The 25,342-nt window shown below is 37.2% G+C and overlaps 2 protein-coding genes and 1 long non-coding RNA gene across 4 annotated transcripts; all 3 read right to left on the bottom strand.

Moving 5' to 3' along the window:
• Nucleotides 1-6,134: 6,134 nt before the first annotated feature.
• LOC116029808 lies at nucleotides 6,135-6,620 on the bottom strand. The gene has a single exon (XM_031271849.1). The coding sequence runs from the start codon at nucleotides 6,618-6,620 to the stop codon at nucleotides 6,135-6,137; it is 486 nt and encodes a 161-aa protein (XP_031127709.1).
• Nucleotides 6,621-13,120: 6,500 nt separating this feature from the next.
• On the bottom strand, nucleotides 13,121-15,156 carry LOC116030638. Its single transcript, XR_004100440.1, has 4 exons — nucleotides 14,888-15,156; nucleotides 13,867-14,027; nucleotides 13,551-13,620; nucleotides 13,121-13,352 (listed from the first exon to the last, which is right to left on the bottom strand). It is a non-coding gene; the product is annotated as an uncharacterized LOC116030638 (long non-coding RNA).
• A 3,738-nt stretch (nucleotides 15,157-18,894) lies between these two features.
• On the bottom strand, nucleotides 18,895-23,194 carry LOC116029416 (jasmonoyl--L-amino acid synthetase JAR4). 2 transcript variants are annotated; one of them, XM_031271413.1, is made up of 6 exons: nucleotides 22,833-23,194; nucleotides 22,279-22,341; nucleotides 21,770-22,072; nucleotides 21,334-21,435; nucleotides 20,359-21,152; nucleotides 18,895-19,655 (listed from the first exon to the last, which is right to left on the bottom strand). In XM_031271413.1, exons 3-6 carry the CDS (start codon nucleotides 22,063-22,065, stop codon nucleotides 19,114-19,116), a joined length of 1,734 nt encoding a protein of 577 aa, XP_031127273.1. In that variant the 5' UTR covers nucleotides 22,066-22,072; nucleotides 22,279-22,341; nucleotides 22,833-23,194; the 3' UTR covers nucleotides 18,895-19,113. The 2 variants fall into 2 exon arrangements, with proteins under 2 accessions (XP_031127273.1, XP_031127272.1); XM_031271412.1 differs by lacking the exon at nucleotides 22,279-22,341 and having other exon boundaries at nucleotides 22,833-23,193.
• Nucleotides 23,195-25,342: the final 2,148 nt, after the last annotated feature.

Raw genomic sequence — 25,342 nt, 5'->3', positions numbered from 1 at the left:
TCAAGAAACTCCATGTAGTCAAGGTCCGCACTACTACATAAAACACTTTTAACGTCGGTTATTTTTTACCTATAACGTCGGTTATTTTGCGACGTTGTTCTGGCCGACGTAGTAAATAAACGATACGACGTCGGTTTTTTAAAACCAACGTTGTATGTTATTTTTAAAAAAAAAAATTAAGATACAACGTCGGTTTTTTTAAAAAACCGACGTTGTATCTCTTAAAATAAAATAAAAAAAGAGATACGACGTCGTATCTTTTTTTTTAAATAGAGATACAGCATCGGTTCTTTTAGAAAACCGACGCTGTATCTCTTAAAATTAAAAAAAAAAAAAACACTAACGACGAAATCACATCCAAACGCAAAACGCAATATTATAACCAAAAAATATAATGACGGCCCCCTTTACCATAAAGAGTTCAAGCTGCAAACACACTTCTGGAATTCTGTCCATCACTGCCTCAAACCCCAAACCAACAACCTCTATCAACACTAGCTAGAACACTACATACATACGATAAAAGTTCTTGCACAAAAAGTTTCACTAGCTGTAAACCAAAAGCAGATGATATTAGTAGCAGGACTTTTCATTGAATAGTAGCAGTGATAACTATCGCGGCTCGGCGTATTCTTACCGTGAAGATTACAACTGTTTTGGCGGCCCTTCTTTGCACTCCGACGCTGCCTCTCCTGCTGCATGGAAGGAGTGCGGCGGCGCCGATGCTCACGACGGCGGAGAATCAATGGGCGGCTTTAGCTGGCATAAGCTGCATCAACATGGAATGTTATTTAACAACAAGCTGCATCAGGCTGTATCAAAGAACCTCTACTTACTCGCCGGAAAATCATCTGCCCGTAGAAACTCCTAAGTCACCAGTGTCGACGAGTAGAGAGAGAGGTAGTAGAGACACAAACCAAATATTAAAGATATATATTTAAGCAAATAATGCAGATCCGGAAGAAAATATTATAAGTAGATGCAAAAATGCATATCACCGTTGAGATTCAATCGCCAGATACCATCGACAAGGGAGGCATCTTCGCCGGCTAGAAGCTCAAGGACAGCTGCACCCTCCACCTCGTCCTCTACCTCTGCGGTGGTGCGAAGAAGACCGCGTACCTATAAACAAAGCCCACGTAAGGAGGTGGTGGTTGTTGTGGTGGCGGAGAACACTACGGTGGCGACAGCAAAGTAAGGCTGTGGAGGAGAGAACAAAAGAAGACATGGGAGTTGGTGGCTGTAGGGTTAGGGAGGAAGAGAAGGGAAGAAGAAGAGTAGTGAAGAAGAAGAAAACGGCAATATTTAAAATGCAGCTCGTATCTCGTAGATTTTTTTTATTAATTTAATAGACCTTGACGTCGGTTTTATAAAACAACCGACGTCTTAGGTGTTTAGTAATTTTTTTAAAAAAAATTCTTAGCTATAATTATTAAAAAAATGAAAACCGACGTCATACTGAAAATAAAAAAATTAGTAATAATATACGACGTCGGTTTTTTATAAAACCGACGTCGTATATGGTATTTAATTTTTTTTATTTATTTACGACGTCGGTTTTTTATAAAACCGACGTCGTATGGTTTTCGTAATTTTTTTAAAATTTTTTGACGTCGGTTGGTTATCAAAACCGACGTCGTATCCTATTTTTAAAAAAATAAAAAATATAAATAATTTTTTGACGTCGGTTTTTCAAAAAATCGACGTTATTTCAGCGACGTTAAACGTGTTTTCTGTAGTAGTGCCGGGATTAGCTCCTCCGAGGACACAAGGCCATGAAGCGATGGTTCCATCGCGACGGGTGAAGGTTCGAGAGGTACGACGACCCAGTCGTCCACTTCCGACTCAGGCGAAATGTCGATAGGAAACTTATGGGGGAGCGACTAGAGGCTCGGTATTGAAAGGTTGGCGTAGGCAGAAGGGATGACCCATGAAGAGGGAAAAAAGCTCGGAAGAGGACGACCGGAGAAAGGTCTGATCGGATGGAGGTTATTCGGTAGACTGCTTTATGAATCGTGTTTAAGGAAGAGTTTGATAATAAAAATGATATGCTTGGTAGTTCCTTAGGTGACAAGACAGCTGAAAATCTTAGACTAAAAGTGATTGAACATAGTTATTGAAACAATTAATTACCATGGAGGAAAGGTCGGGCTAAAGAAGTAAGAAGAAGATGAGTCGGACCAGACAGACCTAGAAGGGGCCGAGGTAAGAAAGGCGGTGCAAGATAGGCGGGTTATGGAAGTTTCCTAAAGAGTTTGCCGGCTGAAAGGGGAGATGCGGAAGGAAGGTCGAGATAAATTAGGAAAGTGCTTAAAATGTAATAAGGAAAGAGTTCCTAAAGTAATTTATAAAGTTCCTAAGGGAGAAATCCCTCCTAGCTTTTATAAATAGGGGTTCCAGGCCTTGAGAAAAGCATGAGCAATTTTCCACACTCGAGAACAATTCATTGTATTCAAAGGCAATTTATAATACCAAGAGGGATGAGAAGTCACTCTAGTTTTCTGATAGTATTAGTCGATTTTTCGATGGTGTTGGCCTGTCGTTCGACTATTTTGTGGGAGATAAAATCAACAACAGTCATTGTGGAAACAATGCCATGGATACACCTCCATATATATATATATATATATATATATATATATATAAATTGAATATGTGGGGGACTTTTGAGCTTCTAGACATCACGCCATGCAGTGATAGCGCCACCAGAAGGGATAACATTCGTACTAGAAAGGAGTCTATAGCCATGCTTGACAGTATAAATACCCCTTAAATCACCCTTACAACACCAGCCATCTACATACTGGGTTGCTACTTGAATTTGTAAGATAAGATCGACGTCCCTTTTCTCGAACAGATCATTAATCAGCGTAACGTTCCAGTCCTTGGATTAAGGATCAATAAGCTCACTAACCTTCATGTTACCATTATTAAGCATGGGAGACCGAATGAAGGGATCGGGATCATTCGGGAGCCATGGATGCGTCCATACACTCGTAGCACTGACATTCCCAATCCTACGAATGTAGCCTTGGCAAAGAAGTTGTTGGCTTGAGAGGATAGACCTCCAGCTATACTCAGATTAGCTCCAATATTTTCCTCAAGAAAGTCTACGTTAGGGTAGTATCTCGCTTTGTACAATCGAGCAGCCAACAAGTTGGGTTGAGTAAGTAACCTCCACCTTTGTTTAGCTAATAAAGCCACATTAAACCTGCTCAAACTTTTAAAACCCAAACCACCGCTCACTTTAGGTGCACACAATTTACCCCAAGCCATCCATTTAATTCTTCCATCTCGACTGCCTCTCGTTGATCCATTCAATGCGCTCACAAAAAGTTATCGGAATGAAATACATACTCATCGTATAAGTGGGTAACGCATGCGCTATGCTTTTAAGGAGCACCTCCTTACCAGCTTTCGATAAAATCTTATTGTGTCAACCACTCAAACGGTGAATCAACTTTGTCTCAATATAGGAGAATACTTCCTTATTGTTTCTGGAGTTAATTCCCAAAATGGTCCTCCGACTATGACCTTTTCTTAATTTAGTGCCTTGACTTTTAATTGCACCCAAAGTAGTCCCCAAACTATTCAATTTTAAGCCAATTTGGTCTCTGTTAGCTTTAGCGTGAACATGACGTTAAATAGAAGGGCAAAAAAGACAATTTATATTGTTTGTGGTTGAGACCTTGACCCTAAATAAAATGGCGTCAAATCAGAAGCCCTCCCCTTCGCATCTCTTTCCCCTCGTTCAGTATAAACCAACGCCCTCTGTCTCTCGTTTTCCTCTCTCGACGGTAGCTTCAAGAGACCGGCGACCAGGTGCTGCTACAGCAAATTTCTCGTTCTGGTGGCTTCAGGCAGCGGCGGCGTCTCCCTCCTCTCGTTGACGGTGACTGATGTGCAGTGGTCTTCCTCCCCTGTTTCTGATGAGCAGGGCAGCAGCTACGGTAAAGCTCTCCTCCGTCGACCTTGGTCCCGTCTTCCGACAAGCTTGGTGACAGCAGCAACCTTCTCCCCGGCAGTGAGACTCGGCGGTGACTTCTGGTGCGTCGAAGGCAGTAGACGAGAGCTCCTCCCCTGATCCGATTCGATCCAATCCAAGTCCGGTTTGAGAAGCTACTCCAATTGGTCAAATTGATGGCTCCAGTTTCCGCCCTCGCCAAGTACAAGCTCGTCTTCTTAGGAGAAGCAGATCACATAGGAGAAGCAGAAATTCTACGACCGCCTCAAAGCCTAAGTATGCTTTGTGTGCATTACTATTCCTTATCATTATCCATCATTTTCGAGACTTGAAATTCTGTTTTCTTGCTTGCCTTTGAACAATTTCTTTGATTACTTAAATGAATTGTTATAATCTATACCCAAGATATTAATTTACAGTCTTGTGCTTAAAAGAAAACATTGCGCCCAGGGTTTCTTTTTTGTTTCGCAACAGTAAGCAGAGGAGGCTAGCGTCGAAAATGGTGAAATTTCTCAAGCCTAACAAGGCCGTTATTCTCCTTCAGGGCAGCTACGCGGGCGAGAAGGTGGTCATCGTGAAGTCGTTCGACGACGGCACTCGTGACCGCCCCTACAGCCACTGCCTGGTCACCGAACCGCCAAGTATCTGAGCAATTTTTATCCGCCCCTACGACCATTGCTTGTTCCTCTTAGTAATTTTTACAACTGGATTTTGTTTACTTTAAGATGTTATCCTTATTATATATTTATATGTGACAATCAAATTTCTTATTGATCTCATTTATCTTGATAATTATTGCTTAAAAGAAATACATGAGGAGAGAAATAACCCAATTGCGCAACTTGTTGTATTGGGGACGGCAACAACTTTAAATTTGAGACTAACACTTGAAATAACCATTTTACCCCTCATTTTAACACTCATTTGACGCCAGATCTAACGGATGACCTTTTTGGCTTAAAATTGAATAGTCTGGGGACCACTTTGGGTGCAATTAATAGTCCATGCACTAAATTAAGAAAAGGCCATAGTCGGAGGACCATTTTGGGCATTTTCTCTTGTTTCTGCCAATTCCCATTAGTAAGCCCATATATTTTCCTATAATACCAGACTGAGTCACATTGAACATTGCAGCCACAACATTTCTCATATTTCCCCCCGAATTCCTGCTAAATACGATACATGATTTGCTATAATTCACACACTATCTCGACATATGTTCATAGGTCATTAAACAATCCTTCACAGCTTCAGCTTCCAAAATTGTGGCTTTAAAGAAAAGAAAACTATCGTCTGCGAAAAACAAATGAGAAACCCCAGGAGCACCACGAGCCACTACACATGGTGAAACAACCTTCTTCTAAGTAGCACCAGTGATCAAGTGCGAAAGCCCTTCCGCGCAGAGCATAAAAAGATATGGGGATAAAGGATCTCCTTAACGGTGCGCACATGTCAGAGTAATATAACCCGTGAGGTCACCATTAACTCCGATTTTGTACTGAACTATAGTTACACACCGCATGATTTAATTAATTCAGCGCTGATCAAACCCCATACGAGACATAATCTTTTAAAGATAAGACCATTCTATCTTATTGTAAGCTTTCGCAATGTCCAACTTAAGAGCACATCAGCATTTTCTCCCTTCCCTTTTATGGTTTAAATAATGGATGACCTCCGAAGTAACAAGTGCATTATCCATAATCAGAAGTCCAAGAAGGAAAACACTCTACGAGATAGAGATTAGTTTTTCAAGGACCTCCTTCAATCTGTTAGCCAACATTTTTGATAGAAACTTGTAAACAATGTTACAAAGCACTATCGGAAGTAGATCTCCCATGGAAGCAGTTGTCACCTTCTTAGGAATTAATGTGATAATAACATGATTTACGCATGTCGGAAACTCATCTCCATTAGCACAGTTGATGACGAAAGTAGATATATTAGCACAGTTACTGTGGACATATCCGGGGCCATTGAGAATAGAGTGTCACGGGCCTCCTCTGACGAGAATGGTTGTAACAAACTCTGGTTATCATCATCGCCAAGCTTAGGTGTAAAATCATCCAGAGCATTATTTATGTGAACACCTTTTGAGCTAAAAATATTCTTAAAATACCTTGTGACTAAATCCAGCAAATCAACTCCCTCCACTCAATTATTGGCATAATCACAAAGCTTGTTTATGCGATTTTTCCATTTTCTTGCCGAAGCATTGGAGATGGAAAATTTTGGTATTCCTATCCCCTTTCGCGAGCCAAAACTGTTTCGCCCTTTGTTTCCAAATGATGTTCAGATTATCATATAAAGTACTCAGTCTGTCATCTAACTCTTGGAACATATGAAGAGCTGTGCTATCATTACGATCCCTCAAAACATTAAGACGAGCTTGCAGAAACACAATCTCCTTCTCTAATCGCTTGGCATAATCTCCTCCCCATCTCTTTAGTAACATCCCGCATTGGCTCAACCGATTAGGCAAAATATCTCCAATCATCATGTTCCAATTTCCTAATACCACCTCTTTGCAACCAGCTTCCTTTAGCCAGACGTTCTCAAACATAAACTTATGACCTTGCCTCACCACCTCGAGGTCTTCAATCTTAGTATAGATTGCAGAATGGTCAGATGTGATAACATCATTATCGTAAACCATAGCTTGGGGGAAAATGGTGCACCAATCAGCTCTGACCACTACCCTATCAAGACGTTCTTCAACCCAATTGTCAGTTCTTCTACCACGTTCCTAGGTGTATTGTCTTCCTCTGATACCAAGGTAAAAAAGACCACAATTTTCAAACACAAGGTTAGAATCATCAATGAGGGACATTGGATGCGGGTGAAGACCTCTCTTCTCACACGGTGCTTCTATATCATTGAAGTCTCCAGTAACAAGCCATAGTAAGCCAGATTTAGACTATAGAGATCGAAGTAGGTCCCAAGATTGCTGTCGGTGATTTCTTTCAGGGAAGCCATAGAAGAAGGTTATTCTCCACAGATTATAGTTTGGTAGTTGCACCTGGATATCTATGTGGTTCGTAAAGAAACTGATAAGATTAGCCACACCCCTGACATGCTAGAACAAAGCGAAACTACCTCTAATAGCACCTTCGTCAATGTAAAAGAGACCTTCAATGTTTAACTTAACTTTTAATCATTCTACATGATCACAACAAACTTTCATTTCCATTAAAAATATAAAAGTAGGCTTGACCTTAGCTTCTAAGGCCATGATTTCCTGAACTATGCGTGGATCGCCAAGTCCAGGACAGTTCCAACATAAGGAACTCATTAGGACGGGGGACTGGGTGACACCAGCTCCCGCCATCAACAAGTTTTTTTAACCCAAACTCTCAATATCCATAGGGACGTTAATCGAAGTGATTCCTTCGTTTGAAGTTCTGGTACAATAGTGTTTCTGCTCATAGATGGTAAGACTATATCCTCCATGCAAACACGAGATCCCATACTATTCTCAGCCTCAACAATTTCCTCATTTTTTGGAGACTTACCATGCGTGGTTTCCAAGAGATTCTCATGAACCCGTATGGCAAATGAATCCTCTGGCATATTTATCCTCAATTTTCCTTTAATATCCTAATATGTTCTTCTCACCGGTGGTACCCATTGACTACGTTCCATTGAGGTTTCCAGTGCTAGCCATCTCTGCCCCGACGTCAGAATATATCTCTGATTGCTTGCCTATAACTCTGGGCCATAAGGCTTCTCAGCATTCACTTGCCACCCTTGCACACATTGGTAACAAAACTTATCCCCCTATCTGATACATCCATAGATAAAACAGAAAGTTGGCAACGGTTTGTATCGGAAATCCACCCTGATCCATTCGCCGCTATCTTTTTTCAATCTCAATCCCTTCTTTAGGGGCTTCAAAACTTCGATCTCAATACAGATCCAAAAGAAAGTACATAAAGAGCCATTGAAATTATGCTCATCTATTTTTGTAATGTGACCAATAAAACCGCATATATTAATTTTCATAATCATCATTATTAGAATTAATTTTTAACAAATCTTATATTAAATAACTTAATATTAATTTTCTTTTTTTGAATTATAAATTAAAATGTAGTATCTGTTCTATACTTTCTAAATCTTTCCCGTGACCACCATACTACATAGTAGTTAGTATATTTTTTTTTCCCCAAAATGGTCCATTGACTATTGCTCATTCTCAATTTTGCATTTTGACTTTCAATTACACTCAATGTGGTCCATTGACTTTTCAAAATTCACCCAAAGTGATCCTTTGTTAGGTTTTGTGTCAACTCAACGTTAGAAGTGAGGATATTCAGTTCACATATATGGCACATAATACAACTGCCGGTCGTCGTTCCTATTTTCTTCCGTTCACAAATTAACCTCAAATAAAAAACAGAAACCCTAAAATCTAAAATTGCTCAAGCTTTTTACAAAGGAGACTAAGTATCTAGGACAATTCCATGGGGCTTCGAAGGTCTGGGAGTACCTTACCAATATATGGTATGCAATTTTTTTTTTTATTTTGTCTTTTCTGTGTACTATAAGATTCCATGTTTATTTTTACTTTGTTTCTTCTATGTACTTTGCATGTACTGGAATCAATAATGGAATCAATTTTTACTTTATGTATGTGTGTTCATATTGTCTCAATGCAAGCCTTTTATAGTGTTAATTAAAGATGGGTGTTGAGGGTACCACTAGGCAAAATTTATATAAAGAAATGTTTGTCTTTTTTGGGTAAATATAGAAATGTTTGTCTTTTAGTTGTATAATAGGGTGTTGAGGGGACCACTAGAGAGCATTGTTTGATGTTTGTTTGTAAAATAAGGTGTTGGTGGGAGAACCACTTTTTTTTTTATTGAACTGAAGATGCATTGTTTTTGTATTGTACAGTCATTCTATGTTTTTTTTTTTAAGTTTATGATCCATGTATTTTTTTGTTAATAATTTGAATCATTCAGATGATGTTGATGAAAATAGATTTACACTTAAGGTCATGCATGGTGGTAGTATATTAATGAGTGAGCCTGTGACATGTTGGAGGTCATATAGATCATTTTGATTACATGAATATTGATGAATGGGGGTTTATGACCTTACAAGACAAAGTCATAGAGTTAGGGTATAATAGTATTGACGGTAAGGTATATACTATAGTGAGTGAACGGTTGATTGAGGTAATTTCGGACAGTGAAACATGTGATTTAATTCATTTAAGTGATAAGGATAGGGAAGTAGAAGTGTGGATAAACATTGGAGGATTAAATTTTGAAGTTGAGAATGATTATAAAGTGTAAGAAGATTCTGATTATGAGCATGAATGGGGAGAAGAATTACATAGTGTAGGGGAGGAAGATGATATTCATTTTGAAAAAGTAGTAGTTCCAAATATGGAATATCATGGAATAGGATCAAGCAATATTGCTTAGGAGGGGGAATCTCGTGGTGATAAAATGAATGTCCAAGTGAACTATTCTGATGATGAGACACCTCATGGAAGTGATGAGGAAGTAGAGTGTGATATTTGGCCAAAGTTTAGGACTTGTGACATGGAGAACCCTATTTTCAGTGTTGGAATGACCTTTTTCCCTAAAAACTGATAAGGAAGAGATTATTAGTTATGCATTCAATGAAGGGAAAGATATAAAGTTTGAAAAGAATGACAAAGTTAGGTGTATTGCTAAGTGTAAGCAAAGTGGATGTCCATGGTCAATAACCCTAAGATGGATAAACGAAGTGAACTATTGGAGGGTTACAGCATTTGGAGACACTCATGATGGTTGCTCTTGGGTATGGGAGAATCCTACTGTAAAGTCTAGCAGACTAGCTAAGAAGTGGAAAAAAGAAATAGGTGGCAATTCAACCTGGAAAGTGACTAAGTTTAGGGAAAGAGTGGCCACTGATGACCACTTCCATATCACTTCAAAGGTTGTCTATAAGGCCATGACAATGGCTAGAGCTTCTATTAACGGTGAGCTAGAGGATTATTTCAAAACATTCTAGAGCTACTACCTTGAGATTCAAAGATCAAATCCAAATACAACTTCTATTGTCAAGATGGGTGATTGTGTAGAGGAAGGATGGAAGAAGAGATTTTTAAGAGGTATGTATTTATGTTGGGAAGCCTGTAGAAATGGTTTATTTATTGTAGAAAAATTATAAGTGTTGAAGGTTGCCACTTAAGATCCAAGTATGGTGAGTATTTATTGACAGCAACTATCATGGATTTCAATGATGGCATTTTTTCAATTACTTATGCAATGGTTGAAGGAGAAAATAAGGAATCATGATCATGGATTTTAGCATTATTGATGCATGATTTAGGTATTTATGTTGCAGCAGAAAATGAATACACATTTGTTTCAGATAAGCAAACGGGTTGCTGCCTGCATTTAGTGTTGTATTACCAAATGTGGTCTATAGGTTCTGTGTAAGGCATTTGTATGCAAACATGAAGGTTGCAAGCTTTCATGGCAATGCAATTAAGGACACACTTTGGGCAGCAGCAAGAGCCACCACAGTTAATTGTTTTAAAGAGTAATTGAGGACGATGAAAGAGCTTGACAGCAATGCCTTTGATTGGTTGGGAGACAAACATCTATCTGAATGGTCCCAGTCACACTTCACTAGTCCTGCCCTCTGTGATATTTTAGTCAATAATGTTAGTGAGTGCTTCAATGCCATGATAGTTAAGTCTAGGGAATATCCATTGATAAATTGCCTTGAGATGCTTAGGGCAATATTGATGACAAGATTATTTAAAAATAAACAAGAGGCATTGTCATGAACTGGAGTTATTTGTCCTAATATTGTGAAGAAAATTGCAGTAGAAGATAAATGTGCAAGAGCCTATATACTTTTACAGTGTGATTTGAATATATTTGAAGTGGTAAAAAAAATGCATACTTGGAGTAAAACAGTGTACATTTGAGTAGAAAAACATGTTTATGCAAAAAACGGGATTTGACTCGAATCCTTTGCAGACATGGTATATGTGCAATCTAGATGAAGAGACACAATGTCTTGGATTATGTAGATAGCTGCTACACTGTAGAGGCATACTTGAAAGTTTATGGATGTGACATCAATCCAATAACTGGTTAAATGAGTGGTCTCATACTCATAGAGAAGCACCCTTGCTACCTGAATATAAGCTAGGAAAAACCTGGCAAGCCAAGGAAACTAAGGTTGAGAGGAGCTTATGAAAAAAAAAAATCACCAATGATGGGGTCTATATGTCTAAAAGGCAAGTTATATAACACTGCAGCTTTTGCAAACAAAGAAGCAACAACAGTAGGAAACGTCCTCTCAATTCTAATAAAGTTGTAAGTATTATCTCCTTCTTTTAGGTACTAGCATTTAAACTTTTTCATGTAATGCCACTCCATTGGATGCTTGCAGAAAAACCCTAAGCCACAAAGAAGCAAAAAAAAAAAAAACAAAAAAAAAAATGAGAACACTTTTACAACAAATGGTTGATGTAAGTACCCTACAACTATATTTATGTTATACATTTTGTAGAATACCTACACTAAACTTACCTTCTATAATTAAAACTAGGTTCCAATTCAAGTTGAGAGATCAAACTCAAAAGTTCCTAATGAAAGAGAATTGAATGTTGAGGTTGAGGCTGTGCATAATGAGGTTGAGGTTGTCCTCAATGAGGTTTCACCAGCACTTTTTTTTTTTTTTTTTTTTGCTTATTTTAATGAGGTCGTGCAGAATGGTGAACAAAGAACTTTTTTTTTTTAGGTCATTCAAACTGCACCAGATGAGATACCAATACCTACACAACCTGACTATGGAGATGGTGATAGCATTCAATTCAAGGTACAGCTCGTGAAACCCATAACATATTTGCAGAAGATGATACCTTTAATGTTATAGCTGGTGAAGACCTTAACAGATTTGTAGAAGATGATACCTTTAATGGTATAACTGGTGGAGGCCATAACAGATTTGTAGAAGATGATAGCATTCATTCAAGGTACAGCTGGTGAAGGCCATAACAGCTTTAGAGCACATCCCCTCCCAAAAGGCTAAAGACACTTGGGCTAACAATAAAAATGAAGATGATTGCTAAGAAATTTGCTATTGCTCCAAAGATAAGGAAGTATATGACAATGGCTTCAATGAAAACCAAGTTCTATGGAAATAACAATGACCTAATTCACATTGAATAACATTGTAGCATTTCAGTGATTAGGAATCCATCTTTTGGTATACTGTGTAAATGGTTGGTGTAAATCTTTTGGTATACTGTGTAGAAATGCTTATCTATTTTGCTGTAAATATTTTCGTGTACTATGTATCAATGCACTAAATTGCAATGATTATCTATTTTGCTGTTAATGTTTTGGTATACTTTGGCATAACAATGCTTATCTATTTTCCAGTTCCATTTACCAGTTATGCACTTTCCATATACTTTGCAAATTCCATTTCCCAGTTATGTAATATCCTCCCTGTTATGCATTTTCCAGTTTACAAAGGATCAAACCATTCTTTGAATCCACATCCCACACCACCCTGTCAAAAACAATTTCAAGAATAGCAACATTATTGCCAAATAGTGACAATTATTTAAAAATAAAGAACAATTCAAAATTTGATTAGGAATATTGACAAACATTACTCCCTCCACAAACCCAAAACCTACGATCGCAATTTTCACTACTCTAAGAGGTTTGAATGCTCCATTCATTGCCACAATTGCATATGCGCGTAGGGGTTACATCTCCATAGTAATACCTCTGTCTTGGCGAAGATGATGATGTTGAAGAAGAACCCTTAGTACTTTGCCTCCAATTTGTTGACATTGTGAACAATTTTCCCTAATTAGACAAGAAAATTTGCGATTCGCGACGGAAAAATTCCGTCGCAAAACAGCTAAATTCCTATGCGTATCGGCTCATTGAATCTTCATTTGCGACGGGATCGCGACGGAATATTCCGTTGCGAAATTTTGCGACGAAATATTCCGTCACAATTTGGCAGCGAAATATTTAAAAAAAAAATTAGGTATCCGCGATTGTTCTTTGTACAACAGTCGCGTATACCCTTTAAAAAAAAATTTTTTAAAAACAAAAACAAAATTATTCCTTTTTACACTAAAATATTAATATAAAACTACAATGATATACTAAAACACTATTAATTCTAAAATATAACATAATTCTAAAATATTATCAATCAACATTACGCTCAAGTAATAATACATTATCAATTCATATTTTACTAAGTACTAATAATCAATTCAAAATGTATACAACAATATAATAGTAGCCTTCAAATTCTAAATATCTTCTTGTACATTTGTAAAAGTAACATTGTCGTGCAGTCGAGAGATGTTGAGGTCATAATTTAAATGACCCAGATTTTCAACCTACAAAAATGAAAACCAAGAAGAAAAACAAAAAAAAAAAAGTGATTTAGATTAGCTTATTCAATGACCACAAGCAGTTTTCATTGCATTAAAATTAGCTTGATTTGCACATTCAGAACTTCACAAATAAATCTTAACATAGATAAATAAATAAATTACAATATTTATACACATTTAAAAAAAAAAAAAAAGACTTACACTCAATCTGGTTTTGTCTAGTAGTATGATAAAAAGGGAGGGTAGCGTGATAAGAATTAGTCACGTTCACCTGCAAAAAATCTCAGCCTTTTTGTTTGAATCAATGCTATGAACAAGAAACATACACTACATGTCAGAATTATACGATCAATGTGCCACAAGGAAACACAGATCATATTTGCATAAAGTAATTATAACTAGTTTCAATCCACAATAAAAGATTGCCCTTTTTAATCAAATCACAAGCAGCTAAACCTAGGATTAGCTTAATATGACCTTCAACCGCAGAGAGAAATCTTGGGAATGAGTGGTTTACCTTAGAAAAATAGCCAACTATATGGCACCCTCGATCATCACATTCACAAAGAACATAAAACAGGAACAGGTCAACATCATAGTAAAGCGTCTTGTGGTCAAGAAATAACTTTGCCAAATAGCAAAGATTCTGTCCATAAACTTTTTCTTTTTGCCATCAACCTGTTGAGTGCATTCCAATGTTAGAACATAATTAAGTCGCATTAAGATCTCCTAATCAGAGCCACAAACAAATTAATTGACCCATGAAAAAAAAAACACCAGGTGACCAGGGCAAATAAAGTGTTTTTAAATCACAAAGTATATATAAGGAAAAATCTATATATCAAAAGAATAAAATAAAATAAAAACACAGTAGCAGGAAAGCTATGGATACATTGTACAATTGACTTCCTCATTAGTAGGTTAGAGAGTAAAGTTCTAGTAAAATAGCAATAAAATAGCAAATGAATGCCTATTGCATTTTACACTATACTATACAAACTTCAATTGGAAAGAATAAGAAAGAACACACCTCTTCTCATGATCTTATAGGCTTTTTTTGTTGTTCACTTAGCAAAATTTACATGTAAAAAAACTCACCGAGATCTTGTAAAAAAAAATTAAAAGCTCTCTCCTCCACTTGCCTTCAAACTTACCATTGCTACTTTAAATTTACAGTTCTTAAAAGTTGATTAGTGAATGTATCTAAAACATCAAAATAGCCTTCAAAAGTATGTATGTTGTTTCTAAGAGAATTTGATTATATCAACCATGATAATTCAATAAACCTCCTTAATATTGCACTGATTTTAACCATCACAAAAACAATTAACTTTTCCATTAAACTCCTCTATATAGAGCTTTATTCCAAAGTAGATCAAGATCTTTCTTAAGAAAGTTGCAACCTGACCAAACAAGCTCCAACAGTACATATACAACACTACTTTAGGGAAATTAGGGCAAAAACAAAACTAGAGAAATTAGGAAAAATTCGCAAAAACATTAATAGTAAAATTAGGGAAAAGTGGAAAACTATGAACCTGGTCGGCAAGTGGAGACGACCGAAGGCTGAAGATGGACGATGACTGAAGGCGACCGGCGACTGGGAGTCTGGAGTAGGAGATGACGACGGCGGTGCGTTGTGTGCGGTTGCGGTGAGCTGGAGGCGCGAGGTCGCGGCGGTACTGGAAGTACGAGGTCGTGGCTGTGCTGGAGATGCGCGGTGCAGTCAGCGGTGGCGGTGGTGTGCTGTGCCGTTGTAGTGGAAGGGGCGTTCGGCTGGGTCTTCAATCTTCACAAATTAGGGCTGGAGGAGGGTAAAAGACAATAATGTAACAAAAAACAAAACAATTGACAAAAATATGAAAATTTTAAAATTGAGACAAAAATGTGAAAAACTCAGTTCCCGCATGTGTTCTTTGTCAGAACCGGTCAAACAAAAACGCAAATGGGAGTTGCGTTTTTCGGAATACGCAAGTCCCACTTGCGTTAATTTTTTCTATTTTTTTTTGTCGCTTGCTCAGTACGTACGCTGTAGGTTACATAGGTTGCTTCCCTGGCAGGTCCGGCTGCCCCAAGTTTGAGTATAAGCTTGCCCCTTTGAGTTGGTTGTTGTTACGCTTTATGCCCCGCGGTCGGAATTAATCTCTCGACCCACATGCTCAAGTCAAGTATACCGAACATAGAGTTTCCAACACTAAGGGACAAAACATCACTACACTACTCCACCCAGTCACCTCGCGTCAATGCAAATGTTAAGAATCGCCACCTGCGTGGACCAATTGGGAGTGCCACCTGCCGCACCCGTACATGTGGAACACGTGATGGGCATGCCAAGCACCCAGCATGTGTTCCCTCCAGATCTCTATAAATAGCGCATTTAATGTCTGTTTAGGGGACTATTGAACTTTCTCATCAGTAATACATTTTAGCTCGAGAACGTACAACCCATTGTCTAGTACTCGAGCTCATATACTTGCACCATAGACAATACCTCGATGTATTTATGTACCTTCTAGTATTTACCACGTCAACAACTCTCTCCAACCAAATGCCCTACAAGGTAACATATTTCTAATTGTAGAAAAATAAATTTAGTTGATTTTAAATTTGATAATCAAAATGAAAAATAATAATAATCAAGACATTAAAGTTAATAAGAATTAAGGTGCTTATATAGTAAGTGAGAGATCTTTAGCACAAAATATTGGGGGTAAAGTTTTCATGAATTTTACCCAAATAACTATGATGACTAAATCAAGAAATTCAAAGAAAAGTACTCTCAATATAAAACTAGCAATAAATCCGCATGGTTTCTTAAACCTGGATTTGAGTGACACGCATTGCCTAACCCGAAAGTGACCTCTTTTGTTCGTATCTGATTAATCATTCACAGACTTTTGGAGGTTCATACTTCATGTCCTTCTTTCTAAATTACGCCCATATTCATCGACATCTATTTTTTTAAATCCAACTTGAACATTTTTAATCATTTTATTATAACCTTAAAATAAGATTGTCGGGTTCATCTATATTTTTATTCTTTTTTCCAAGGTGAAATGCATAATTTATTTAAGTACTTATCTGTCTCAGTCAATTGAGACGGATGAAGTATAATTCTATTCATTTTTTATAACAATTCATTTTTTATAACAAGCGTCCTTGTAAACTCATAGTTATAACGCAACAAACTTCACCTACATGTATGATTCTTTACAAGAAAATATCAAGAATTAATTTTACAATCACTGTGATTTAATCATGTGACCATCCATTTAGAAGGGTAACAAAGATGTTATCAAACTATATATTAGTTGAAAAATTTAAACACACCCCTATATATATTTCAGATCAAATGAGAACTCATCTTTAAGTGATGACGTGAAGACTAATTTTGTGCGTTCGTCTTTTAATTTGGATGACCAAAATTTGTTTTCCTAAGATGACATGGATTGATTTTTTTTTTTTGTTAAGGTGTGGATAATAGTGCCTTTTTCTATATTTTTTTTAGTGTGAACAAATGGATAATTCTTGGCCAAATTGGTTTCCTATTTTCTTAAGATCATCACCGTTGAGATTTGGAGCCATGATTTCTTCATCATTGATCGAGTGTTCATCAATGCAAAGCGATAAATATTTTTTTCCCTCATTCCTGAGTATAATATCGCCTACATTTGGATGTTGGTGTATATGTACACATGTCTAAGTAGTACGATTGTGCGTTCTGGTGTGTTGGTTGTGCAACCCAGTGTTGTGAGTTGTGCATCGTAGGTTGGTGAGATGTGCATTAGTGCACTTAGTGTGGTGCATCGTAGGACATTGGGATGACTATTGTAGAATTTACGGTGTTTGAATGCACAATCAGAGAGTTACCAATGGACAACATTCGATATAAGAATGCATGACATTCTGTATAGGTATGCACAACTTCTAATAAGACTGATTTACGCTTAATGGTATATTTTCTAATGTTTTAATTAAAGGGGTTTGTTTCCTTAATCTGTGTGATTTGTTCCTTTTAATCTCAGCCGTGCATCATTATAATTTAATGGTCTAAATTAGTCCTCACGTCCTCATCTAAGGATAGGTTCTCATGTGAACTGAAACATTTATATATATATATATATATATATATATATATATATATATATATATAAAATTTCTCAAACAATTCTTTATAAATTACTCTTTTTTTAAATATGTTTTTTGACAAATAAGCTAACAGCCGTTGACTTTTTCTTTTTGGTGCAATTTAAAATGTGAAGTAATTCTCCATATCTTTGGTGAAATTGACCGTATGTACCCCTGGTTTCATTGATTTCTTCTTAAGAAATAACAAAAATGAATAAGTTTTTTACCATAAAAAAATAAACAAAGTTACCAATTTTATCAATCAATATAAAGAATGTCAATGTTTTCAAAAAAAAAAAAAAAGAATGTCAATAATGTGAATAATTGATATACAATAAAATTTTTTAGAATGTCAATAATTTAAATGATTGATATAGAATAAATTGCTTTCTGACCCTGAAATGAATATTTTTGGATTCATTGTCTCATTGATAATTTATAGCCATATAGGTATGAACATCAGAACATGAAATGAATATCTATTCTATTGGTGTAATCAAAATTTCCATTCAGTTTATATTTGAGTCAAATTCATAACCATCAAATTAAATACAAAAATCATGATTTACTTATTTGGCCACATCTTTTAGTGTAATTTTATATATTTTTATTTATAGCAATGAATTAATTATTTAAGAAAATGTGCCTATTAGGACCATATACCTTATATTTTGATTATTCTTATTCATTAGGCAGTGTTATCACACAATCTTGTTGAGCATACAATATCTACAACTATGAATTAAAAATATTATATACTATTATTCTTAAAAAATATTTTAATATAATTAAGATTTTAACATTAAATATTAATATTAAGCTTTTGCATCATGCATATAAAATACTAGTATTAATATAAATGTGCAATTCAACTATCATCTTACACTTTTAATTGAGATGTAACTCATGTTTCAATTTAGTATCAGTGAAATATGATCAACGTATTACTGGGAGCCTATCCAACTAGCATCCAATCCTTATATTATGGACCGGGGTTTAAAGTGCATTTGTGGATCTTGATGCATGTGTATGTGTCTTATGTTGTGAGTTTTAGTGTCTTGTGTTACAAAATTCTATATCTGAAACAAATTAGTAATTGTGTCTTATGTTATGAATTTTTGTGTCTTGTGTTATGAAATTCCATGCTTATGGACACAAATTATGTACCTAAATCAGTTTTGAAAAATAAGAAAATATATAATATGTATATGTGTCTTGTGTTATGAATTTATGTACTTTACGAGTACGAATTCTGTACCTCACTTTAATCCAGGATCCATAATATTATGTGAAACCTGTACATGATATAAATTGCCAATTTGCCACAAGCATTCAACAAAAATTGTGAAATTTAAACTCGGATGGAAGGAAATAAAGATGTAAAGACCTTTCTTTTCTTAAGTGTATCTATATAAAATTGAGATAATCAAATTTCATTTCTATTAATAAAAATAGACATACATATATTTTCCCTAATTTTAAAGAGCTCTGGTGTGGGGGACAGGCAAGACCCACCATCCATGCCTAACCTTACAAGGAGACAAATAACTAAATTCACCATTTTGTATACCATTTTGACAAAAGTATTATTAGGACACAAAGACAAGGCTGAAAAGAGAGTATGACCAAAGCCTATCTATATGTATGCAGTACTAAAGTAGGTCTTCACCACATTGTTGCATAGAATAGCAAGAACTGCGGTGTTATTCGCCCCAACACACCGGGGAGTCTTGAACTGACTAACCGCAGCTCCTAACCCTACAAAATGGTCCAAAATCTTATGGAACGTGCCCCGTCTCACCACGCGGAGCTCCAGCGGCCCGATGGAGTTCACCTTCCGGGAGCTCATGTAGCCCGCGTCCAAGAACGAGCGGTCCAAGCAGTTACAGCACTCCTTGAGGACCTCGTCGCTGGCCTCCCCGCTCACCTCCCAAAAGATCACATAGTTCCCGGGGTCTGTCGAGGTGTTGACGTGGCTCGTGAAGTCCAATACTTCGAGCTTCGAGTCGGCTAGGATCTTCGACGCGGCCTCCACTGATAGCTGCAGGTCCTTCTCCGTGTTCTTGTCGATGTTGATGCTCAGCAGGAGGTTCCTCCTGCATATGAACTGCAGCTCGGGGGTCGAGTTGTGGAAGCCCTTCACCTTCACCACATCCCCCAGTCGATAACGATACAAGCCTGCACATGTACGCGATTCGAACCAGATCAATTCCCCATTGGTGGGATACAAACAAGCCAAAGAATGTAAATCCAAACCAATGCTGATAAATTTCATTCTCCACCCAGGAAAAGACAAAAGAATAGTTTGTAATTTTAAACTAATTTAGTACTGGCAAGTGGCAATCTGGCATTTGCAGATCTGATCTGCCTTGTTGTGAAGTATAATACAATAATATAACTATTTCTCATGGATAATGCTAAGTTAAGGTCAGAGGAGCAACACATACAATACCAAGCACATGGAAACACAACAAAGAAAAACATATTTAACTTCCCCAAGGCAATAGAGCTAATATCGCACTCTTGACAGTTTATACTTTTTCCCCGCATTTCAAACGCCATCGGGAGTACAAAAACGTCGTGAAACAAATGCGGAGAACAACAATTAGAGGGGGGAAATTCTGGGTTTCCATGGCTGCATAAACCGGGAATAAGCTCAGGCATGACAAACAAAAAAAGCATATTGGATTAGTCTCAATATAATCTGGAGTGGAAATTTCCTAAACATTGGATTGGTTAGTGTTATAGTGGGAAGACCAACTACCTAAATGGCCTACTCAACAAGCACTTGCCCCTCCATTTTCCGAAGATTTTTCAACCAATGCATTGAGCACAAATCAAAGTTCTCGAAACAAATTATTCCAATGAAAAACAAGTGTACCTGCGAAGCTGGTGACAATGATTTCATACTCCTCTCCGACTTTGACTTCAGTTAAGCCCACCGGACTAGGCTCCAGCTCCAAACCATCTACGTTATCTTTCAGAGGGATAAACTCGAAATACCCTATGTTAGGGAGCACTGCAAAGGTAACCGACTCGGGAGGCAATTTGGGGTTGACATTTGCAGCAATCCATCCTTCAGATGACCCGTAATCCGCACTTAGCAGAGGCAAATCCCCGGCATAGTGCCTCAACTTCTTCAGGTAAGGTTCCATCGATCCCGTCATGATTCCATAAATGTACCTTGTATTGGGAAACAACTCCGGAATTAGTCCATACCAATTACTCAATCCTTTGCACTTGTAGTAAATTGTATCAGCCAGCTCGGGATCCGGTTTGAGCAATCTCGACATTGCAGCTCGAATAGACGGAACAGTGATTCGGCTCGACAGAACCCCCTCTCGAATATCAGCGCAAAGCTCCTCCCAGACTTGTTCAAAAGTGCGGAAAGCATGGATAATGCTGTGGGCAAACGTGGAGGACACGACTTGAACTTCTTTGCAAAAAATGAGCCCACACAGGAGGTGGCAGTACAACGACTGATGAAAATCGGGGCCGAATATCACTTCATCGGGGCTGCAACACGGAGTGTTCATCGCCTTCATCGTTTTGCTGAACAGCTGGTTTCGGTACACATTAGTAGTAGCAGTTCCAGCCGCTAAACCGCCCTTTGTCTTGAACTGTTTGCTACTGTAGATAAACTGCAAAGCCTTGCCTTTCCCTATTGGGAAATCTCTGCATAACATCAAATGAATGACAAGGCAATATTATTAGTCAAAATGTAAAACTGAACAGCTACAATGATGAAATATTGCATATTTCACTCAAAGCTTCAACTATTATGACAGAAGAAATTCATGAACCAACCAACAAAATCTTCTGAGTCAAAATTAATTACCAAGGTATAAGAGATTACCTGTTCCTAAATGCAAAAGAGGTCTTGAATATCTGCATAGTAGTATCCATCAACTCATCATTGAAAGGGACAAACTTTGGCTTCCCCTGGGTTGTTCCAGAACTGAAACAAACAAATCAACCTGAATTAACAACACCAAACATGCCCGTAGCGAAAACGCAAATTTACTTCCTCCACAATTTCGAGAGGCAAGTGCTGGGACTTAGACATTTCTGAGAGGTAGGTGCTCGACTTGGCCCTTCACAGGCCTCCGCCCAACACCCAATAATCCCTAGCATCCCTAACTTGTTGGACTTGACCCTCCAACGACCTTCGCTCAATATGCAGTAATTCTTAGCCTGCTGAACTTGGCTATTCACAGAACTCCACCCAACTCCAAAAAAAGAAAATTTAATGAAAGAAGAGAAAAAACAGAAAGTATGAGATAAAAGGAAACCTGAGTGAGATGGTGGTAATGGGTTTGCCAGTGAGAATAGGAGAGCCATCCCCATCTGCAATCCTCTGAATATAGGGCTCCAAATCCTTGTGGGCAACAAGGGGAATACAAGCTTTGAAACTCTCAGGGTCTGTTCTTCCACTAAGTCCAAATTTGCGCAGATACTCTGTATCGCTGTTGTCTTGCAGAATCCTCCTAAGAGTCTCCTCTTGAACCCTCCCAGCATCCATGGTCAACGCCTCAAATTGCTCAATCACATCCTCAGGATTAAACATCTTCTCCTTCTCCACCAACATCCTCAAACTATAAGCACCAATCAAAAAGTCAACACAAAGGGTAAATCCAAACTGTAAAAAAAATTGAATTAAACCCAATCAAAACAACTCAACAGAGATTCAATGCCTCGTGATAATCACAGGGTATTTATTATTCAATAAGTCAAAATTTCCAGTATGAAAAGAGAAATTTCAAGGAAGGTAATAATATTCATTTTGGTGAACTGAAAGTACCCTAATGCAAAGGACGGAAAGGTGCACAACTTTGACAATGGTCCACCCAGTCAGCTCAAAGAACTTCGTTAAAAAGACAAAAAATGATTTATTACGAAATAAAATCAAACCCACCAAAAAGACAGTGAATTTTTAAGGTTCAACGAATCTCCAGTAATCAATCACTGTCACCCAATTCAATATAATTTCATAAACAACAAATTAAAATCTCCCCGGAAACCTGAAGAATCATCCTTAATATTTTAAAAGCAAATAGAAATTCCAATAGAAAGAACTGAAGAACCACACCACAGCTAAAGAAGCTGTAAAAGCACAGAATCCAAAATTGTAAAGTTTCCTTTTTCGTTTAGAATCAAACAAGATATCAAGAACAAATTCTAAAAGTTCACAGACTAACTATTCTATTTATAAACGTTAAAGACAGCAAGCAAAGCTGAAATCTTGAGACATAGGGGCGGCTAAAATCCACATCATCACCAAAAGTAGCTCTCAGAAATCCAAAGATTAGAACTTCATACCAAAAAAATAATAAAAATAGAAATATATGTGCCCACCTGTATCTGAATCGGGAAAAGAGAAATGGAAGAAGAAAGATTAGAGGGTTTCAAAGATAACGGATATTCTAGAGTGAGTGGATCAATCCCAGTCTGAGAAAACAGAGCACAGTGTGTGTGAGTGTGCGTGAAAACAAAGAAAAAGAAAGAGAGATTTTTGGAGTGGCGAGCGGGGCCGAGGAGTGGTGGGTTGAATTTTCAACGAGCGAGCGATTCAACACTACTGCCAAAAGATGTTTTCTCTCTCTCCGACTGAGAGAAATGATAGAAAATTGCGTCTTCTCTGTATGTGTATGTGTGTGAGAGAGAAAGGGGTATGAGTGATTAGTAATGAGTGATGAGTTGATGAGAGAAGATTCCGTGGCTGGGATATATATATAGCAGCCGACGGAAGAAAAACACCGTCCAAGATTACAAGAAGCGGCCCGGCCGGAGATTATATACCAAATATGCCCGTCTTGGGACTTGGGAATTACCCGGATTTTGTATCCAATTCTTGTGATCAAAATTCACCTAAGAGTTTGTTGTATAAGTTTTTCTATAGTTAAAATCTTACCATAATACTCCCTCCGTCCCATTTTATGTGTCTAGTTCGATTAACTAGGCTTGATTGAAGTTATTTTTAATTCAATTTTTTATTATATTATGTTTAATATTAATATACAAAATTTATATATTTAGAAACTACACTAAAAGTACTATTAAACACAAAAAATCAAATTTAAAAACAAGTAAAAATAATAAAGAAAATAAACAGAGAAGAAAGAGTTAGTTTGACCAATGAATAGTAAGTACGACAGATAAAATAGGACAGAGAAAGTAAGAACTAATGGAATTCGTTGTATAAGATTTTTTTAATATGATACTTAAAATTTTACCATAATAAGATCATTAGATAAAATAGAAGGTCTGCACTTTTAGTATATTTTAATTTTCTATATTCATTTCAATTCTTAAACGTATTTTATAGTCAAAGATTATCTTTCATAAAAATGATTCTTGTTTGAGTCACCTTCTAGATAGAGTTAATTTCATTTTTAATCATAAATTTATAGGCAGTAATCTTGTTTTAGTTCTTTTTTAGCAAATTTCTCTTTTTAATTCGAGTATTATTGTGGTATGATCATTTTTGATCCTCTATCAACAAAGTCGTTGAAATTTCATAAAATACAAGCAGGGATAAAAATTTCAATCCGCCTTGCGAATATCTACCCGAATCCACCCTGCATGGATAGGATTTTTTAGGGTAATTGTGCTTAAGGTGCGTAGATTGTGTGCTTAGAGTGAGTAGTTCTTGAAACTTAAGTGCGTAGCTTTTGTACTTAAGGTGCGTGGTTTTTTTGCTTAAGGTGAGTAGTTGTTGAAACTTAAGGTGCGTCAACCTGAAGCTTAAGGTGCGTGTTTTTTCTTCTTAAGGTGCATGGTTTTCCTTCTTAAGGTGCGTGGTTTTCCTTCTTAAGGTTCAGTCTAAAGCTTTAGGACACTTTTTTTTTTTTTTTTTTTTTTTTTGCAGTTTCAAAACACAACCAATATTCTTTATAAGATTTTTTCTACAAAGTCATATTTATGTCAATCTAACTTAAGGTGCGTAGATTAGAAAGTTAAAGCATCAGTTTAGAATTTTTTTTATAAAGAGTATTGATCATCACACAACCGCACGGGAAGCTTTAACCGCACCTGAACCCTTTCCTCTCTCTCTCTCTCTCTCTCTCTCTCTCTCTCTCTATATATATATATATATATATATATATATAATAGTAAAATAAGTACTAGTATGTAGTTATCTATACAAGTTTCTATAATTTCGTATAATTTTTTACTATTTTTATATCTAACTAATAAGTTTATTTTTACAAATTAACAATTTAATTATTATATTTTATTATATAGTTATTTAGAGGCCCCAGCCGCTAAAAGGATAGTGGTTGGTCCAGAAGCCAACTCCACCGAGGCCATTCATAAGGGAAAGTTCCCGGTGGTAGAGTGGCTGGACAAGGTGATCTTCCCAATGGACTTGGAGTCCATTGAGGCGACTAACGCCGACAAGCTGCTCAGGCGGGTCGCCCACCGCACCTTCCCGGTACCTCACATACAATCTCTCTTCCTGACTGCTCACTTTCTTAGATTTAACCTTATTTACATCTTTATCCTTTTATTACAAGCCTTGATGTGCTAACTCGCCCTCCACCGTTGTTAGAAGGTTATCCTGTCCGAGTTGGAGGTTCTCCATGCTACATGCTCTGACCATCTCAAGCACCCCAACGAGATGAAGCTTCAGCTTGGGGAGGCGACCTTTGCCCTGGAGCCCGAGAAGAGGCGTGCCGACCAACTGGTGGTGAAGCTGCATACTGCCTATGATGTTGCCATGACTTCCTACAAGGGGTCTGAAGATTTCAAGAGGGATATTGAGGAGTACGCTCAGGCCCATGCATAATAGATTTCCAAGGAATTGCTTGGAACCGCCGCTGGTCAGGAGTATTCGGCTCAGCTTGGGATGGCGGACATCTAGA

The sequence above is a fragment of the Ipomoea triloba genome, chromosome 9 (assembly GCF_003576645.1).
Source record: "Ipomoea triloba cultivar NCNSP0323 chromosome 9, ASM357664v1".
Taxonomy (NCBI): Eukaryota; Viridiplantae; Streptophyta; class Magnoliopsida; order Solanales; family Convolvulaceae; genus Ipomoea; species Ipomoea triloba.
The sequence above is the reverse complement of the archived record's forward strand: the minus strand, read 5'-3'. Positions and strand labels throughout refer to the sequence as shown.

Excerpts from the sequence above, each read along its gene's own strand:
- LOC116029808 (XM_031271849.1), bottom strand. The coding sequence starts at position 6,620 with ATGGTTTACGATAATGATGTTATCACATCTGACCATTCTGCAATCTAT.
- LOC116029416 (XM_031271413.1), bottom strand. The coding sequence starts at position 22,065 with ATGTTGGTGGAGAAGGAGAAGATGTTTAATCCTGAGGATGTGATTGAG. Across the intron at positions 21,153-21,333 it reads TCTTTTGCATTTAGGAACAG|AGATTTCCCAATAGGGAAAG; the intron begins GTAATCTCTTAT and ends GATGTTATGCAG. Across the intron at positions 19,656-20,358 it reads CATTGTCACCAGCTTCGCAG|GCTTGTATCGTTATCGACTG; the intron begins GTACACTTGTTT and ends GTACATGTGCAG.